The sequence below is a fragment of the Lucilia sericata genome, unplaced genomic scaffold (genome assembly GCF_015586225.1).
Source record: "Lucilia sericata isolate MDLA Ls3-8-SP2 unplaced genomic scaffold, ASM1558622v1 Contig003632F_arrow, whole genome shotgun sequence".
Taxonomy (NCBI): Eukaryota; Metazoa; Arthropoda; class Insecta; order Diptera; family Calliphoridae; genus Lucilia; species Lucilia sericata.
This window is the reverse complement of record NW_023996960.1, coordinates 6,770-29,019: the sequence shown is the minus strand read 5'-3', so window position 1 is coordinate 29,019 and position 22,250 is coordinate 6,770. Positions and strand designations below refer to the sequence as shown.

At 29.3% G+C, this 22,250-nt stretch overlaps 1 protein-coding gene across 1 annotated transcript; it reads left to right on the top strand.

The window, feature by feature from the left end:
- Positions 1-1,908: 1,908 nt before the first annotated feature.
- On the top strand, positions 1,909-18,924 carry LOC119614904. The gene is given in 4 exon segments (XM_037970998.1): positions 1,909-2,201; positions 12,530-12,995; positions 18,246-18,478; positions 18,480-18,924. Coding segments are annotated over 4 exon segments (1,011 nt in total). The 5' UTR covers positions 1,909-2,198; the 3' UTR covers positions 18,789-18,924.
- The last annotated feature ends 3,326 nt before the right edge of the window (positions 18,925-22,250 follow it).

Genomic DNA, 22,250 nt, shown 5'->3' with positions numbered 1-22,250 from the left:
CTAGGACTATAGACTAGACTATAGACTAGACTATAGACTAGACTATAGACTAGATAGACTAGACTAGACTATAGACTAGACTATAGACTAGACTAGACTATAGACTAGACTATAGACTAGACTATAGACTGGACTATAGACTAGACTATAGACTAGACTATAGACTAGAATATATACTAAACCATAGACTAGACTATAGACTAGACTATAGACTAGACTATAGACTAGACTATAGACTAGACTATAGACTAGACTATAGACTAGACTATGGACTAGACTAGACTATAGACTCTAGACTAGACTATAGACTAGACTATAGACTAGACTATAGACTAGACTATAGACTAGACTATAGACTAGACTATAGACTAGACATAGACTAGACTATAGACTAGACTTAGACTAGACTATAGACTAGACTATAGACTAGACTATAGACTAGACTATAGACTAGACTATAGACTAGACTATAGACTAGACTATAGACTAGACTATAGACTAGACTATAGACTAGACTATAGACTAGACTATAGACTAGACTATAGACTAGACTATAGACTAGACTATAGACTAGACTATAGACTAGACTATAGACTAGACTATAGACTAGACTATAGACTAGACTATAGACTAGACTATAGACTAGACTATAGACTAGACTATAGACTAGACTATAGACTAGACTATAGACTAGACTATAGACTAGACTATAGACTAGACTATAGACTAGACTATAGACTAGACTATAGACTAGACTATAGACTAGACTATAGACTAGACTATAGACTAGACTATAGACTAGACTATAGACTAGACTATAGACTAGACTATAGACTAGACTATAGACTAGAGTATAGACTAGACTATAGACTAGACTATAGACTAGACTATAGACTAGACTATAGACTAGACTATAGACTAGATATAGACTAGACTATAGACTAGACTATAGACTAGACTATAGACTAGACTATAGACTAGACTATAGACTAGACTATAGACTAGATTATAGACTAGACTATAGACTAGACTATAGACTAGACTATAGACTAGACTATAGACTAGACTATAGACTAGACTATAGACTAGACTATAGACTAGACTATAGACTAGACTATAGACTAGACTATAGACTAGACTATAGACTAGACTATAGACTAGACTGTAGACTAGATGATACTATAGACTAGACTATAGACCAGACTATAGACTAGACTGTGCACTAGGATATAAACTAGAATATTAATTCGACAATAGATTAGAGTATAGAATTAGACTATTGACTGGACTGTAGACTAGACCAGAGACTAGTCTATAGACTAGTCGATAGACTAGACTGTACTATACTATATACTAAACTATAGACTTGACTCCAGGCTAAACTATAGACCAAACTGTAGATTGAACTATAGACTAGTTTATAGATTATACTATAGACTAGACTATTAACAAGGACCATTTAAATATTTCTCTCCAACTGACCCATATCAAGCGAATAGCGAAAACTATATCGCATGTAGTTACAATTGAAATACTGACTATATTTATTTTGTGACATTGAGGAGAAAGAAAGTCTTCGTCGATGGGAGCAGCACATGGTGTATGTTATGCAGCACAAAAGAAAATACCAAAAAGCCCCCAGACAATAAAACAATAATAAGAGCGAAATGTTAGTGTTAAAAACAACAACGATCGCATCTCACGTAGACACCAAAAACAACACATAGAGAGCGAAGAAAAGAGTTTAACAATTATGTATTATTGTTGGTTTGTTAAAGATAAATATAAAACTTGGCTTAAAAGTAGTAGAAATATTTTCATGTATGGTTAACGTAAATACGGTTTCAACTGATTTAACATGTTTAAAAGAAGCTGTCAAGTGAATTTAGTCTTAAAATAAACGCCAAAAAGAGTGGTTCATATCGTATTAAGGAAAAAAATTATTAAAAAAAAATTAGAAAAAAGTCCAAAAAAGGAGAAAATAAACAAAAGTTGTTTGGTGTCTTTGGCTTTTACAAAAATTAAAACAAAAATTATTTGAAAAAAGTGCATGTGAAAGTGTTTCTTTTTTTGCAAATAAAAGTGCAAGAAATAATTGAAAAAAATTAAATTTATTTAACAAAATTTTGGAAACAATTAAAGGATTTTTAAACTGTTACATTTTTTTATTGTATTGTTCATAAATATTTAAAAACAAAATGGTATGTAAACCATTTAAATTTATTTAATTTTATAAGAAATTTTTTATTTTGTTATTTTAAACACGACACAGTTACCTAGTTGTTAGTTAGCTTATTGTGTCTTAAAATATTTATTTGTTTAAACGACTTTTGTTCATTAAAGAAATTGTGAAAATAAACATTAATTATTTCGTAGAGTTTCAACGGTTATTTATTATAGTTATTTTGAGAAAAAATTGTGTGGTTATTGTTAACAGTGAAGAGTTTTTGTGCCAAAAAGAAATGTTTTTTGAATCTTTAATAAACCAAAAGGAAAACTAGCGGTCACTGATAAATATATATAGGCCACTTATTGATCAAAATTATATACACATCTAATGTCAAGATCATTGATTGATCATTAAAACTATAGACTGATTTATAGCCAAAACTATAAATTGATATAGTCAAGATGATAAATTGATCTATAGTCAATACTATAGATCGATATATAGTCAAGACTCTGGATTGATATATAGTCAAGACTGTAGATTGATATATAGTCAATACTATAAACTCATCAATAGTGAAGACGATACACTGATCTATAGTAAATACTATATATTGATCATCGTCAAGGCTTTAAACCGATCTTTATTGACTGATCTATAGTCAAGACTATAGACTGATCTATAGTCAAGAGTATAGGCTGATCTTCAGTTAAGACTATAGACTGATCTATGGTCCAGACTATAGGCTAATCTATAGTCAAAACTATAGGCCGATCTATAGTGATATGTATAGACTGATCTATAGTCAATACTATAGACTAATCTATGGTAAAGACTATAGACTGATCTATATTCAAAACAATGGACTGATCTATCGTCAAGACCATAGACTGATCTATGGTAAAGACAATAGACTGACTGATCTATAGTAGAGACTATAGACAGGTCTATAGTCAAGACTAAGGACTGATCTATAGTCAAGACTATGGACTGATCTATAGTCAAGTCTTTAGACTGATCTATAGTCAGACTATAGACGGATCTATAGTCAAGACTATAGATTGATGTATAATCAAGACTGCAGATTGATCTATAGTCAAGACTATAGACTGGTCTATAGTCAAGACTATAGACTGGTCTATAGTCAAGACTATAGACTGATCTATGGTCAAGACCATAGACTGATCTATAGTCAAGACTATAGACTAATCTATAGTCAAGACTATAGACTGATCTATAGTCAAGACTATAGACTGATCTATAGTCAAGACAATAGACTGATCTATAGTCAAGACTATAGACTGATCTATAGTCAAGACTATAGACTGATCTATAGTCAAGACTATAGACTGTTCTATAGTCAAGACTATAGACTTATCTATAATCAAGACTATAGACGGATCTATAGTCAAGACTATAGACGGATCTATAGTCAAGACTATAGACGGATCTATAGTCAAGACTATAGACGGATCTATAGTCAAGACTATAGATGGATCTATAGTCAAGACTATAGACGGATCTATAGTCAAGACTATAGACTGATCTATAGTCAAGACTATAGACGGATCTATAGTCAAGACTATAGACGGATCTATAGTCAAGACTATAGAGTGGTCTATAGTCAAGACTATAGAGTGATCTATAGTCAAGACTATAGAGTCAAGACTATAGAGTGATGTATAGTCAAGACTAAAGAGTGATCTATAGTCCAGACTATAGAGTGTTCTATAGTCAAGACTATAGAGTGATCTATTGTCAAGACTATAGAGTGATATATAGTCAAGACTTTAGAGTTATCTATAGCCAAGACTATAGAGAGATCTATAGTCAATACTATAGACTTATCTGTAGTCAAGAATATAGATTTATCTATAGTCTATATAGATATAGACTATAGATATATCACAGTCAATGATATAAACTAATCTATATTCAATGCTATAGAATGATCTTTAGTCAAGACTATACACTGATCTATACTTAGGACTATAGGCTGATCTATAGCAGTCTATGGTTGAAACTGCAAAATGCACTATAGACAAGCCTATAGACTGATCAATAGTCGGGTTATAGACCGATTTTTAGACAGGAATATAAACTGATATACAGTCAACTATAAATTGTTCTATAGACTGATATACAGTCAACTATAAATATTTCTATGGACAAGAGTATAGTCGGATTTATTGTCAAGGCTATAGATTGATCTATGTATAGTTAAGGATATAAACTGATCTATAATCAAGACTATAGATTGATCTGTAGACTGTTCTATAGTCAAGAGTATAAATTGATCTGTAGGCTTACCAGTAGTCAAGACTATAGATTGATATGAAGTCGAAACTATAGACTGATCTATAGACAAGACTAAAGACAGAATTGTTATCAAGAGAATGTCTATAGACAAAACTATATACATAGCTAAGACAATAGTCGGACACATTACACCGATCTTTGGGCAAACTATAGACTGATCAAGGCTATAAGCTGAAAACCTCAACCTATGAAATTTATTTCCAATTGCGAACATGTTTCATTGTTTTTTTTTTTGTTTTAAAACTTTCTTTAGTAGGTGTGTAGCTGTTATTTTTTCAAAACATCTATAAACAATAGTTTTTAATAGTAAATTTTTTACTATATATAAAAAGTATTAGATAATATTATAAACACAATGCAGGTTAAATGAAACTTTATGACCCTTTTGTTTAGACGTGATGTTTTAGCGGTTTTCATTTCTCTTTGAAAACTTCAACATGCAATGGTAAAGTTAAAATATGATTTATTTTATGTTAAATTTTTTCACATAAGTGAGGTAGCATTCATCTATTACTTATGTTGTTATATTTTATATATTTTAACTATTACTAACAGATATGTTGTGTATTTTTCAGCTTCATTAATTAAAAAAAATGTGTGTTTCTCAAGCGCGTGCTTTTTATGTTAAAGAGATAATATTACATTTGATGTAATAATATTTGTTATAAATGATTAATGTATTTAGTAATGAAGTAAAAATAGTTTGAAAGTGTTGAGTTATTTGGTTAAACATTACTTTCTTGTAAATGAGTAAAGAGCAAACAAAAGACTTAAGCTGCATACTTTATTTTCAAATATCCTATTGAAACTATTATGAATTACAAATGCAAAAAAGTGCATCATGATAGGACAAGGTAATCTCACTAAAAGTGTTGCCAAGCCAACAACAATTTTCTCCTATTAAAATGTTAAACAATATTTTTATTCCAAACAGTTAAAGTTTTAGGATTAAGTGTAAACAGCCTATTAAGTTTATTTTAACCAATAAATTATGTAAATTTAAAAAACAGAACAATTCTAAAACATAAATAAAGCTATAAAACCCATTTCAGAACAAAACTCTCTAACATTAACAGTTAATTTAAACTAATAAACGACCCAATGAAATAAGATAATTGTCACAACATTTCAATTCTTTAAAACTACTAAAGCTACCAAAAAACGATTACTTTTATTAATAAAAAAAAAACACAAAAGTTTAAACAAATTTAATAATTTAATCAAAATTCTAAAGACTTCAGAAAAACACTAACCCACTTTTACTTGAATAGTGCCAATTTGTTGAAAATAATAATAAATACTTTTGTTTTTCTTTATTAAAATCAATAAAAAAAATAATTTGCAAAACAATGGTCGAAATTCATAAATAAATTAATTTTCTGAGTTTAGGGGGAATAAATAAAATATGAAATAGAAATTCTAACTGTAATAAAACGTTGACAAGATTCTCTTTCAAAAAATGAAATTAAGACATAAATTATAAACAGAGACATTAAGAGAAAATATACACAAAAAACACAGTTAGGCATAAAGTAAATCACAATTTTTTTTAAATAATTTCTTTTCTTTTTTGGGGGTATTTTCTTAATTAGTTATTCTTGCTGCTTAATGTTTTTTGTTAAAAAAAAAAAAATCCGCAAATATTTGTAAAAACTGAAGAAGTCAAGTTATGCTGCAGCATATTAATGGTGCTGCTTATAAATTGGGAGTTAATAAATCAGTGCTGGGCTTAAAGAGTATAAGAAATTTTGCATAAATATTAAACATGACATGACCTATTTGATAGTCAATTTTAAAATTTTTCTTTATGAATAGTTTAATTTGTTTGCTTTAATTCATTCTCTCACTTGTTCCCCTATTGTCTTTAATCGCTGACCTCTGTTTTAGATGATTTATTTTGTTGGTTTTCTTTCTTTTATAGAAAATAATCTCACGCACAAACATATTGACAGCCAGCCAAGAAATAAAGAAGTGAAATTGACATACAAAACTAATTTACTGAAAACTCTCATTTATTTTATTAATAATTTTAAATAAAAATTTTAAATAATTGTTTTAAAATTAACAAAATTGACTTTGAATTGTGTTTTTTTTAAACATGCGATAGTATAAACGATCAATATATTAAAAAATTTTAATAAATTTCAACAAATTAAACTGAAAGAATATATCGGCATTAGTTTTTTGTTAATTCTTGGAATAGGGTTTGGTATGGAAGCTACAATCAAGCATAGACATGCTTAACGTGATTAAGTGATGGTAATCGTTTTGATATATTGTCAATAAAATGTAAGCAATTTAACATCTGACTATATTTTTTTATTTGTAAATATATTTATTTGCATAGTCTGGACTATAGAACAGTATGTAGTCTTGACTATAGATCATTCTATAGTCTTGACTATAGATCAATCTATAGTTTTGACTGTATATCAATCTATAGTCTTGACTATAGATCAGTCTGTAGTCTTGACTATAGATCAGTCTATAGTCTTGACGATAGATCAGTCTATAGTCTTGACTATAGATCTGTCTATAGTCAAGACTATAGATCAGTCTATAGTCTTAACTATAGATCAGTCTATTGTCTTGATTATAGATCAGTCTATAGTCTTGACTATAGATCAGTCTATAGGCTTGAGTATAGATCAGTCTATAGGCTTGAGTATAGATCAGTCTATAGGCTTGAGTATAGATCAGTCTATAGGCTTTAGTATAGATCAGTCTATAGTCTTGACTATAGAACTGTCTATAGTCTTGACTATAGAACTGTCTATAGTCTGGACTATAGAACTGTCTATAGTCTTGACTATAGAACTATCTATAGTCTTGACTATAGAACTGTCTATAGTCTTGACTATAGATCAGTCTATAGTCTTGACTATAGAAGAGACTATAGTCTTGACTATAGATCAGTCTATAGGCTTTAGTATAGATAAGTCTATAGTCTTGACTATAGAACTGTCTATAGTATTGACTATAAATCAGTCTATAGTCTTGACTATAGATCAGTCTATAGTATTGACTATAGATCAGTCCATATGCTTTAGTATAGATCAGTCTATAGTCTTGACTATAGATCAGTCTATAGTCCTGACTATATATCACTCTATAGTCTTGGCTATAGATCAGTCTATAGTCTTGACTAGAGATCAGTCTATAGTATTGACTATGGATTATTCTATAGTCTTGACTAGAGATCGGTCTGTAGACTTGAATATTCATCAACATATGGTCCTAACTATAGAACGGTCTATAGTCCTGACTATGGAACAGTGTATAGTCTATGGTCTTGACTACAGATGTGTCTATATTCTTGACTATAGGTCAGTCTATAGTCTTGACTATAGGATAGTCTGTAGTCTGACTGTAGATCAGGCTATAGGCTAGAATACAGATCAGTCTATAAGATTGAGTATAGATCAGTCTATAGTTTTGACTATAGATCAGTCTATAATCTTGACTATAGATCAGTTTATAGTCTTGACTATAGATCACTCTATAGTCTTGCCTATAGATCAAGCTATAGTCTTGGATATATATCAGTCTCTAGTCTTGACTATAGCTCAGTGTATAGTCTTGACTATAGATCAATCTATAGTCTTCAAAATAGATCAATCTATAATTATGACCATAAATCAGTCTATAGCTTTGACTATAGATCAATTTATATTCTTGACTATAGATCAGCCTATAGTCTTGACTATAGATCCGTCTATACTATGAAAAATATATCAGTCTATAGTCTTGACTAAAGATCAGCCTATGGTCTTGAAAATAGATCAGTCTATATGTGGTCTTATGTTCCCAAGATATTGACGAAGGAACAAACATTCAAGGAAACATTCATTTCGATCTAACTAAACTTTGCTTTAGTTAAGAACTTCCATAACTTTTGTTTTATGTTCACCCTATTAAACAATATAGAGATAAAATCCAATATTTAGTGAAATTTTTTAATATATTTGAATACAAAACTGATGCAGCTTTATTTTGAAGGTTGTACGGAATCACTAATGATGTAATAATTGGGAGTGTTTGTACAAAAGAAAGCGAAAACAAATATGGAGTTAAACTTAAATGATTTCTCTCGTTGTGAACTATTTTAAATAATAACAAAATAAAAACGAGATATGTTAGTTAAAGGTTAACAGACCCTTTTTGGAAAATTATAACTAAGCTATATAATGCCCTTATAATTGTTTTAAGATAAACTAAAAACTAATTATAAATATATACTACAATTTTAAACGTTTGTTTTTGTTTTTTAAAATTGACTACTTGTTGATAACATTATTTCAGTTCACAGTTCAAAATGTAAACAAGTTTCTTGTTAAACTATTGCTTCAACTTTTTTTATATAACAAATATATAAACTTATTATTTTTAAATATATTTTTGTTTGGTTTTAACACTAAGACTTTGGGTTAATGTATGGATTATGGTTTGTGCCAAAAAAAAAAAACACTATTTAACATTTTAAGACCTACACAAACGTTAAAAGTGTGCATGTTTAAAAGAAATTTAATTTATAAATTTATAAAACAAAACCATAAAAAATTACAAATTGAAAAAACAAGTTTTTTTTATGGAATAAATTACAAATAAAGATGCTGGGCATTCATTCACTAGTTTGCTAAAAATTTTTGCAACAACCATAAAATATTTGTAAAGAAAAACATTTTAAATTAAACTAAAAAGTTTGTCAAAGTTCATTGTCTAAGTCTTTTGTTTTTGAGAAAAGCTTTTAAGCCCTCCATTAACTGTCACCACCATTTGATATCGGTATTGTTATGTAAATTCTTTAACAAAAAGAAATATGATTGATATACACAAATTAAGTTTTGTTTGGATGACTTATTAAAATTTTTACCTTAACTTTGGTTCAATGCTCTTAATTAGTTTGACTTTTAATGTAATTTCCGCTTAATATTATGATTCATGTTGGTTGTCTTAAACAGTATGGGTAATATGTATTACAAATTAAAATACAGGAAAGTTTTATTGTTTTGTTTATGCAAAATTAAAACAAAACAGTTGGATTTGAATCAGTTTATAGACTTGACTATAGACTAATCTGTAGACTTGACTGCAGATTAGTCTATAGTGTTGACTATAGATCAATCTATAGTATTCACGGTAGATCAGTCCATATTCTTGACTATAGATCAGCCTATAGTATTGTTTATTGTCTATCAGTCTATAGTTTGGCATATAGAACAGTCTATAGTCTTCACTATAGAACAGTATATAGTCTTGACTATAGAACAGTCTATAGTCTTGACTATAGAACAGTCTATAGTCTTGACTATAGAGCAGTCGATAGTCTTGACTATAGAGCAGTCCATAGTCTTGACTATAGAGCAGTCCATAGTCTTGACTATAGAACAGTATATAGTCTTTACTATAGAACAGTATATAGTCTTGACTATAGTACAGTCTATAGTATTGACTATAGTACAGTATATAGTCTTGACTATAGTACAGTCTATAGTCTTGACTATAGTACAGTCTATAGTCTTGATTATAGTACAGTCTATAGTCTTGACTATGGTACAGTCTATAGTCTTGACTATAGAACAGTCTATAGTCTTGACTATAGAACAGTCTATAGTCTTGACTATAGAACAGTCTATAGTCAAGACTATAGACTGTTCTATAGTCAAGCCTATAGAACAGTCTATAGTCTTGACTATAGAACAGTCTATAGTCTTCACTATAGAACAGTATATAGTCTTGACTATAGTACAGTCTATAGTATTGACTGTAGTACAGTCTATAGTCTTGACTATAGTACAGTCTATAGTCTTGACTATAGTACAGTCTTGACTATAGAACAGTCTATAGTCTTGACTATAGAACAGTCTATAGTCTTGACTATAGAATAGTCTATAGTCTTGACTATAGAACAGTCTATAGTCTTGACTATAGAACAGTATATAGTCTTGACTATAGAACAGTATATAGTCTTGACTATAGAACAGTCTATAGTCTTGACTATAGAACAGTCTATAGTCTTGGCTATAGAACAGTCTATAGTCTGGACTATAGAACAGTCTATAGTCTTGACTATAGAACACTTTATAGTCTTCACTATAGAACAGTATAAAGTCTTGACTATAGAACAGTCTATAGTCTTGACTATAGAACAGTCTATAGTCTTGACTATAGAACAGTCTATAGTCTTGACTATAGAACAGTCTATAGTCTTGACTATAGAACAGTCTATAGTCTTGACTATAGAACAGTCTATAGTCTTGCCTATAGAACAGTCTATAGTCTTCACTATAGAACAGTACATAGTCTTGACTATAGTACAGTCTATAGTATTGACTGTAGTACAGTCTATAGTCTTGACTATAGTACAGTCTATAGTCTTGACTATAGTACAGTCTTGACTATAGAATAGTCTATAGTCTTGACTATAGAACAGTCTATAGTCTTGACTGTAGTACAGTCTATAGTCTTGACTATAGTACAGTCTATAGTCTTGACTATAGTACAGTCTTGACTATAGAACAGTCTATAGTCTTGACTATAGAATAGTCTATAGTCTTGACTATAGAACAGTATATAGTCTTGACTATAGAACAGTATATAGTCTTGACTATAGAACAGTATATAGTCTTGACTATAGAACAGTCTATAGTCTTGACTATAGAACAGTCTATAGTCTTGACTATAGAACAGTCTATAGTCTAGACTATAGAACAGTCTATAGTCTTGACTATAGAACACTTTATAGTCTTCACTATAGAACAGTATATAGTCTTGACTATAGAACAGTCTATAGTCTTGACTATAGAACAGTCTATAGTCTTGACTATAGAACAGTCTATAGTCTTGACTATAGAACAGTCTATAGTCTTGACTATAGAACAGTCTATAGTCTTGACTATAGAACAGTCTACAATCTTGAATATAGAACAGTCTATAGTCTTGACTATAGAACAGTCTTTAGTATTGACTATAGAACAGTATATAGTCTTGACTATAGAACAGTCTATAGTCTTGACTATAGTACAGTCTATAGTCTTGACTATAGTACAGTCTATAGTCTTGACTATAGTACAGTCTATAGTCTGCCTTGACTATAGAACAATCTATAGTCTTGACTATAGAACAGTCTATAGTCTTGACTATGAAACAGTCTATAGTCTTGACTATAGAACAGTCTATAGTCTTGACTATAGAACAATCTATAGTGTTGACTATAGAACAGTATATAGTCTTGACTTTAGAACAGTCTATAGCCTCGACTATAGATTAGTTTAAAGTCTTGACTATAAATCAGTCTTAAATGTTGACTATAGCTCTGTCTACAGTATTGATAATAGATCACTCTATATTGTTGACTATAGATCAGTCTATGGTGTTGACTGTAGATTGGTCTATATTATTGACTATAGATCAGTCTATAGACTAGACTTAAATCAGTTTATTTTCTTAACTATAGATCAGTTTATAGATCTATAGATAAGCCTATAGACTTGACTGTAGATTAGTCTATAGTGTTGACTATAGAGCAGTCTATAGTGTTGACAGCTTATATTCTTGACTATAGATCAGTTAATAGTCCTGACCATAGATCAGTCTATAATAAGGACTTAGATCAGTCTATAGTTTTGAATATAGATCAGTCTATAGTCTTGATTGTAGATCAGTTTATTGTCTTGACTATTGATCAGTTTATAGCCTCGACTATAGATCAGTTTAAAGTCTTGACTATAAATAAGTCTATAATGTTGACTATAGATCTGTCTATAGTATTGACTATAGATCACTCTATAATCAATTTTTCTTTTTTTCTACAACAAAATCTCTTTCATTTGTAAATTAAATTCCATTTAATTTCAATTAATTAATTGTTACATGTTTAGACAGATACTTATCAATACTATAAGCTAACTATTTAATTAATTACAAAATGTTGTAAAAAGAAGCCAACAAAAGTCTTTAGAAAATTACCTCATCTTCAACGAAAAGTGTAAAAAACCTATAACTTTTATTTTATTTCTGTTTCTTTTTCCCTATTTACAGCTCTTAACAAAAACACAAATCTATAAATTACTATTTATAACACTGGCTCTATGTTGTCTCATAAACAGTGGTAATGCACGTAAATTACCGAAAACCCATACCAATGTCAATGGTACAGATGTTGCAACATCAGCTAAAGTGGATAAAACGGAAGTATCTACAACAGAAACAACAGCAGTAGCAGCAGCAGAGGCCATAAAAGAAACCGAAAGCAAGTCATCCGAAGAAGAAGAAGATGGCGATGAAGAAGATGACAGTGATACAGCTGATAAAGCCGATAATGAAGATAATGATGAAGACGACGATGATGATGAAGATGAAACAGCAGAAAAAAATGCTTTACAACCGGCCGCTGATTCATCTCTCAGTGTTTGGGGTATTGTTAGAGGTTTTTGGAATTGGATTAGGGAAGACATAAGTGAAAGCCTATTTGGTGATGATGGTAAAACTACAGCAGCGGTTGGAGGTGAGTAGATATTTAACTATATTGAACAAATATTTAATTTATACTTTTTTTATTTCGACTATAATTACTTAACATTTATGTAATTTAATATGTGTACTCGGACTCTTTAATACTGTTATACTAGTTGTTTGGTTTTCTAGGTCTGAGAAAAAGTGTTAAAAATGTCAATATGTTTAACGGTTTCACTTTCAATTTCATCAGTTAAGTGTTAATTAACTCTTTGACAGAGAGTTTGTTGTTTGGTTTAAGTTAAATTGTTGCAATTATTGGAATTTTTGAGAAAAATATTTGAAATATTTTGATAGAAACTGTTATATATAATATTTTCTTTACAAAAATTCTTATACAGAAAACTTTATACAAAAAAACTGTTATACAGAATATTCTCTTTAAAAAATTGTGAACAACATTTTCTTTAGAAAGAACTTTTCTACAACAAAATGTTATACGTTATACGAAATTTATCTTTACCAAAGAACTGTTATACAAAAAGTCTTCTGTAGTAATAACCTGTTTTACATTTTTTAGCAAAAACTGTTATACAGTTTTCTTTACAGAAAACTGTTTTATAGAATATTTCTTTAGAAAAAAAGAGGTATACGAAGTTTTTTCTTAGTATTTTCTTAGCTGAGCATTTTTGATAAAAAATTGTTATACAGAAATTTGTTTATTATAAGGAAATTTTTCTTTTGAAAAACTGTTATACAGAAAACTATTATACAGAAAACTATTATCCAGAAAACTTTTTTATGAAAAAACTGTTATATAGAAATGTTCCTTTGGAAAAATGTCTATACAGAAAATTGTCTTAATAAAAAAACTGTTATACATAAAGTTTTCGTTAGAAAAATGTTATACAAAATATTTTCTTAAGAAAAAACTCTTATACACGAATTTTTCTTTTGAAAAAAAAAAACAGTTTTACAGAAAATTTTCTTAATAAAAAAATGGTTATACAGAAATTTTTAGAGAAAAAAATCGTTAACAAGAAAACTGTTATACATATTCTTTAGAGAAAACTGTTGTACAGAAAAATTTCTTTGGAAAAAACTGTTATACTGTGTATTTTATTTTTAAATATTATTATACCGAAAATTATAGTTAAGAAAAAACTGTTATATAGAATTATATTCTATATAAAGTATTTTATTCATTAAAAACTATTATATACAAAAGTTAAATATTTTACAAAAAATTTCAGTTAGAAAAAACTGTTATACAGATATTATCTTATTGGAAAAAAACTATAATAAAAAAACACCCTTTGGAAAATTTTTGTTAGAAAAAAACTGTTATACAAATATAGTCTTAAGAAAAAATTCTTATACACTAAAATTCTTAAGGATGAACTGTTTTATGTAACACATTTTTTGAGAAAAGAGTTACACGAAGTTTTTCTTTACAGAAAACTGTTATACAGAAAACTTTCTTTAGAAAAAACTATTATACAAGGTATTATAGTTACAAAAACCTGTTATATAAAAAATTTTCTTTAGAAACATTTTGTTATGCAGAAAATTATATTTATAAAAAACTGTTATATAGCATATTCCCTTAGAAGAAATTGTTATAAGATTTTTTTAAGAAAAACTGTTATACAAAAGTTTACAAAAAAAAACTGTTATACTGTAACTGTTAATTTATCAAAACTGTTAATATAGCATATTTCTTTAGATGAAATAGTTTTTTAAGAAAAACTGTTATACAAAAGTTAATTTTATAAAAAAAAGTGTTATACTGTTATACAGTAACTGTTAATTTATAACAAACTGTTAATATAATTATAAAAAACTGTTATTTCTTTAGAAGAAATTTCTGTTTGTTTTAAGAAAAACTGTTATACAGAACTAGAACTGAACTATACAGTAACTGTTAAATGTTAACAAACTGTTAATATAATTATAAAAAACTGTTATATAGCTTATTTCTTTAGAAGAAATTTCTGTTTGTTTTAAGAAAAACTGTTATACACAATTTTTCTTAAGAAAAAACTCTTATGCAATATAATTCTTAAAGAAGAACTGTTATACTTAACACATTTTTTGAGAAAATAGTTACTCGAAGTTTTTCTTTACAGAAAACTGTTATACAGAAAACTTTCTATGGAAAGAACTATTATACAAGGTATTATAGTTACAAAAAAACTGTTATAGGAAATTTTTCTTTAGAAGAAAACTGTTATATAAAAAATTTTCTTTGAGAAAAATTTTGTTATACAGAAAATTATATTTATAAAAGAACTGTTATATAGCATATTTCTTTAGAAGAAATTGTTATAAGAATTTTTCAAGAAAAACTGTTATACAAAAGGTAATTTTATAGAAAAAACTGTTATACTATTATACAGTAACTGTTAATTTATAAAAAACTCTTATATAGCATATTTCTTTGGAAGAAATTGTTTTTTAAGAAATACTGTTATACAGTAACTGTTATTTTTAATACATTTATTATAGAAAAAACTGTTATAAAGATTTTTTATACACTTTATACACTTTTCCTAGAGAAACTGTTATACGGATCCCATGATCGAGTAAAATTTATCGTGTTTTTCGTCGTGGTAGATTAGGTCTTTCAATATCGAACAAGTACATTTTAGCTTAATTTAGTTATCGAAATTCGTTTACAATACAAACGCTTATTCGATCACTTATTCGGTAGTTCGGCCTCAGATTGGATTTTTAGTTTGATACGTAAGATATTTCTAGAAAAAAGAGCTTTTTCTTTATCAAAAAGGAGCTTTTCTTTATCATTATCACGAAAAAAGAGCTTTTCTTTATCATTATCACTAAATCCGACTTTAAAAGAAATTTATGAATTTTGAATGGAATGTTCCAAATTTATATTTAGTCGCAATATTATTGAAATTTCATTAAAATTCCATTTTTATTAATGTCATTACAACATTTAAAATTTATTTTATATTAGTAATCAAATTTTACGAAATTTAAGTCAGTCCAAATATTTATCACTGCTGTACACTATATTTGGCATTTATGCAAATTTCAATTTTGAAATTTTTGAGAAATTTTGAGTCCAAATTAAAACAGCATAAATTCCAAATAAAAATTTATGATGTTAATTTAAGTTTAACATAATTTTGGCATTAATATTTACATTTAATGTTTTAAGGTAATTTTTATTTGCCTAAACAGTTAAATTTGCATAAATTCAAACAAAATCGTGCGAAATTTTAAAAACATATATAACAAGCAAATTTCATTAAGGTGTTGTTATTAAGAGATTTTGAAAGAATTATTACAACATTTTTTCATTGTATTTCAAATACATTTTATTTAATGGTGCATGATTTTTCTTGTTTATTTATTATTCCCAAAAAATTTTGTAGTTTTTGTTATACTTTCTCTTTCAAAAATTTCTTAAATACTATTAAACAAAAACAAGACATTTACATGATTCATGCAAAAATAATATAGAAAAATTTAGGCGTGTTTGCGTTATTAAGCTCCCTAACACCCAAATCCCAATTAAAGTCTGAGAAATTTGCATTAAAGCTGTAAATATTTCAATTGAATTAGTTTAAAGTTTCAAAAAAAAAAAAAAATTAATGGTCAAAATTTTCTTCTTTAACACCAATTGTTTGTTTGTCTATTGTTGCAAAATTAATTTAATTTCACTTTCTGTTATTTATTACCATAATTATGCTTACAATAGTTTGTTTTTGTTGTTACAATTTTTGAAATACAATTATTATTTGCTTTAAATTTTAAGTTCATTGCCAGCTTTCAAGTGGTTAAATTAAATTGTTTTTTATAACACGAAATACCAATTGACTTTTTAATGTTATTGTTTAAATTTCAAAATTGTTAGGAGTATAAAAAAGTAATAAAAATCTTAAACCAAAGCAACTTTAATGAGAAGAAAACTATAATAGAAATGTTCAGCTCTAATAAGAAAATTATTTGAAAAAAGAAAATAAAATCATTAAAAAGTGTTGAAAATCTATAAAAAGAATTGATGGAGAAAGACCATAGATTGATTTAATGAAATGTTTATAAAATTAATATTTCAATTTAACTTTCTACGAGAATTTGATCTCGAGTAACCTCAACGTTTACAGTCTACAACAAAAAGTAGAACGTTTTCACTATAATAAAAAGTTGTTTGTGTAACAGAAAACTATCAATAGATTGCCCGAGACTATAGACTACTCTTTAGTGGATAAATCACTCTCGAAACTAATATAGACTTATCTACAGACTACTCTATAGTAAAGACTATATACTACTTCATAGTCTATAGTCAACACTTTAAACTACTGCTTCGCCTAGATTATAGTATTCTATATAATCGAACTAATAATCTATTAACGTCACTTAACTAGAACTGAACTAGAACTGAACTAGAACTGAACTAGAACTGAACTAGAACTGAACTAGAACTGAACTAGAACTGAACTAGAACTGAACTAGAACTGAACTAGAACTGAACTAGAACTGAACTAGAACTGAACTAGAACTGAACTAGAACTGAACTAGAACTGAACTAGAACTGAACTAGAACTGAACTAGAACTGAACTAGAACTGAACTAGAACTGAACTAGAACTGAACTAGAACTGAACTAGAACTGAACTAGAACTGAACTAGAACTGAACTAGAACTGAACTAGAACTCGAACTGACCTAGACTGAACTAGAACTGAACTAGAACTGAACTAGAACTGAACTAGAACTGAACTAGAAATGAACTAGAACTGAACTAGAACTGAACTAGAACTGAACTAGAACTGAACTAGAAACTGAACTAGAACTGAACTAGAACTGAACTAGAACTGAACTAGAACTGAACTAGACTGAACGAACTGAACTAGAACTGAACTAACTGAACTAGAAATGAACTAGAACTGAACTAGAACTGAACTAGAACTGAACTAGAACTGAACTAGAACTGAACTAGAACTGAACTAGAACTGAACTAGAACTGAACTAGAACTGAACTAGAACTGAACTAGAACTGAACTAGAACTGAACTAGAACTGAACTAGAACTGAACTAGAACTGAACTAGAACTGAATTTGAACTAGAACTGAACTAGAACTGAACTAGAACTGAACTAGAAACTGAACTAGACTGAACTAGAACTGAACTAGAACTGAACTAGAACTGAACTAGAACTGAACTCTATAATCAAAAAGTTTAATTTCTTATTATATTAATATAATTATTCCAATTTTTACGTTTTAAAACATTCACTAATCTTCTATTATTTTCATATCTATTCCACAACAGAGGGACGTACTTTTGGTAAAATTCGCCGCTTGCAAATGGCTCTCATACCTATTGTTTTCAAATTTGGTGTACTCTCCGCCATGGTGGCCTTCCTAGTAGCGATCGGCATGAAAACTCTCTTCTTAGTCAAGGTCTTAGTGGTTATGAACTTACTGGCACTCTTAGGTAAATTCTTCACCCTTAAATCACACTTTGGTCATGTTGAACATGTTGCCGCCTCCTCCTGCCCCCACCTGGAATTGGACTCCTTATGCTAGCAATGGTTGGCAATCGTCTGCACCCGTAGAACATCATAGCAACAAGGAGATTCATTTACACATTCATGGTGGTCAAGGACAACCTCAAGTGAGCGGTTATTCGTATGGCAGTAGTGCGGCAGCAGCAGCACCAACTCATGGCTGGGAAAGACGTAATGATCCTTATAGTGCCTATGAGACTATGGCTTTGCAGGGTCAACAAAATGAATTGGTACCCAACGAATTGACTAGTTCACCAAATGATCAACAGTTTGGTAATTTCCCTGCCAATCATCGAATGCTTTGAAGAGAATAATAGTAAATAGTAATAAATAACTAGAGCTTTAGTTTCTGTACAACGAACGTAAAGTTTGCTTTGCGTTTTTGTAAAACAAGCTTTGAAATGTAAACTGGTCTTTAGTTAGTAATTTATTGTAATTAAATTTAGGAAGTATATAAATATTTTAAACTATTGCTTTATTTTGTTGTAATTAGTTTTAGTTCTTAAAAAATCCTTTGTAAAAATTATTTAAATTGAAGAAAATTATTTATGTAAATATTTATTTAAGTATGATGTAATTTATTTTAATTTAAAATTGTAAATTATTTGAAAGACAAATCAAAAATAAAGTACAAAAACATAAGAAAAAGAAAAAGTGTGAAATTCAAGGTTGTAGATTATGACAGCAGAATGTTGGCTGTTGTTAAGTATATAAAGGGTCCAGTTCAGTTCTAGTTCAGTTCTAGTTCAGTTCTAGTTCAGTTCTAGTTCAATTCTAGTTCAATTCTAGTTTAGTTTCTAGTTCAGTTCTAGTTTCAGTTCTAGTTCAGTTCTAGTTCAGTTCTAGTTCAGTTCTAGTTCAGTTCTAGTTCAGTTCTAGTTCAGTTCTAGTTCAGTTCTAGTTCAGTTCTAGTTTCAGTTCTAGTTCAGTTCTAGTTCAGTTCTAGTTCAGTTCTAGTTCAGTTCTTAGTTCAGTTCTAGTTCAGTTCTAGTCAGTTCTAGTTCAGTTCTAGTTCAGTTCTAGTTCAGTTCTAGTTCAGTTCTAGTTCAGTTCTAGTTCAGTTCTAGTTCAGTTCTAGTTCGTTCTAGTTCAGTTCTAGTTCAGTTCTAGTTCAGTTCTAGTTCAGTTCTAGTTCAGTTCTAGTTCAGTTCTAGTTCAGTTCTAGTTCAGTTCTAGTTCAGTTCTAGTTCAGTTCTAGTTCAGTTCTAGTTCAGTTCTAGTTCAGTTCTAGTTCAGTTCTAGTTCAGTTCTAGTTCAGTTCTAGTTCAGTTCTAGTTCAGTTCTAGTTCAGTTCTAGTTCAGTTCTAGTTCAGTTCTAGTTCAGTTCTAGTTCAGTTCTAGTTCAGTTCTAGTTCAGTTCTAGTTCAGTTCTAGTTCAGTTCTAGTTCAGTTCTAGTTCAGTTCTAGTTCAGTTCTAGTTCAGTTCTAGTTCAGTTCTAGTTCAGTTCTAGTTCAGTTCTAGTTCAGTTCTAGTTCAGTTCTAGTTCAGTTCTAGTTCAGTTCTAGTTCAGTTCTAGTTCAGTTCTAGTTCAGTTCTAGTTCAGTTCTAGTTCAGTTCTAGTTCAGTTCTAGTTCAGTTCTAGTTCAGTTCTAGTTCAGTTCTAGTTCAGTTCTAGTTCAGTTCTAGTTCAGTTCTAGTTCAGTTCTAGTTCAGTTCTAGTTCAGTTCTAGTTCAGTTCTAGTTCAGTTCTAGTTCAGTTCTAGTTCAGTTCTAGTTCAGTTCTAGTTCAGTTCTAGTTCAGTTCTAGTTCAGTTCTAGTTCAGTTCTAGTTCAGTTCTAGTTCAGTTCTAGTTCAGTTCTAGTTCAGTTCTAGTTCAGTTCTAGTTCAGTTCTAGTTCAGTTCTAGTTCAGTTCTAGTTCAGTTCTAGTTCAGTTCTAGTTCAGTTCTAGTTCAGTTCTAGTTCAGTTCTAGTTCAGTTCTAGTTCAGTTCTAGTTCAGTTCTAGTTCAGTTCTAGTTCAGTTCTAGTTCAGTTCTAGTTCAGTTCTAGTTCAGTTCTAGTTCAGTTCTAGTTTCAGTTCTAGTTCAGTTCTAGTTCAGTTCTAGTTCAGTTCTAGTTCAGTTCTAGTTCAGTTCTAGTTCAGTTCTAGTTCAGTTCTAGTTCAGTTCTAGTTCAGTTCTAGTTCAGTTCTAGTTCAGTTCTAGTTCAGTTCTAGTTCAGTTCTAGTTCAGTTCTAGTTCAGTTCTAGTTCAGTTCTAGTTCAGTTCTAGTTCAGTTCTAGTTCAGTTCTAGTTCAGTTCTAGTTCAGTTCTAGTTCAGTTCTAGTTCAGTTCTAGTTCAGTTCTAGTTCAGTTCTAGTTCAGTTCTAGTTCAGTTCTAGTTCAGTTCTAGTTCAGTTCTAGTTCAGTTCTAGTTCAGTTCTAGTTCAGTTCTAGTTCAGTTCTAGTTCAGTTCTAGTTCAGTTCTAGTTCAGTTCTAGTTCAGTTCTAGTTCAGTTCTAGTTCAGTTCTAGTTCAGTTCTAGTTCAGTTCTAGTTCAGTTCTAGTTCAGTTCTAGTTCAGTTCTAGTTCAGTTCTAGTTCAGTTCTAGTTCAGTTCTAGTTCAGTTCTAGTTCAGTTCTAGTTCAGTTCTAGTTCTAGTTCAGTTCTAGTTCAGTTCTAGTTCAGTTCTAGTTCAGTTCTAGTTCAGTTCTAGTTCAGTTCTAGTTCAGTTCTAGTTCAGTTCTAGTCAGTTCTAGTTCAGTCTAGTTCAGTTCTAGTTCAGTTCTAGTCAGTTCTAGTTCAGTTCTAGTTCAGTTCTAGTTCAGTTCTAGTTCAGTTTCTAGTTCAGTTCTAGTTCAGTTCTAGTTCAGTTCTAGTTCAGTTCTAGTTCAGTTCTAGTTCAGTTCTAGTTCAGTTCTAGTTCAGTTCTAGTTCAGTTCTAGTTCAGTTCTAGTTCAGTTCTAGTTCAGTTCTAGTTCAGTTCTAGTTCAGTTCTAGTTCAGTTCTAGTTCAGTTCTAGTTCAGTTCTAGTTCAGTTCTAGTTCAGTTCTAGTTCAGTTCTAGTTCAGTTCTAGTTCAGTTATAGTTCAGTTCTAGTTCAGTTCTAGTTCAGTTCTAGTTCAGTTCTAGTTCAGTTCTAGTTCAGTTCTAGTTCAGTTCTAGTTCAGTTCTAGTTCAGTTCTAGTTCAGTTCTAGTTCAGTTCTAGTTCAGTTCTAGTTCAGTTCTAGTTCAGTTCTAGTTCAGTTCTATTTAAGTTGTAGTTCAGTTATACAATAAAATTTCCAATACGAAAAAAAAACTTTCAAAATGTCATGGTCATGTCAAAAACAAAATAACTGTCTACAATAAAACAAAAGACTTAAACTGCGAACTTTTTTTTGCAAATCATTATTTAAAGAGTATTTGAGAGGTTTAATTATATATGTTAAAAACTCCTTCATAATTTCACTTTTTCCTAAATAAATTTACAGAATCTGTAAAAGTGATTTGTTAAATGTTTCATAGATTGCCTCAAACTAGTTAAAAAAGTGTTAAATCAATAAAAGTGAATAAAATTAATAATATACTTACTATAATATGTTTATTATTAGTAATCATTTCAATACTTATTATAGTCCCCTCAAAGTCATGTTAACTGTTTCATTTAACATGCTGTCAAATTAACACTTGTTATTATATTTGCTTTCGAGCTACATATTCCGATCGTTCAGTCGTTTAACATTTTTGACAATTGTAAAGCATTGTTTGGTTTCTTTCTTTTTTTTTGAAATAATGTGAGTTTTTGTGAATTAAAAATAAAAAACTATTTGATTTGTTTAAAGTTTTCTACTTTCATTTTCTAAAA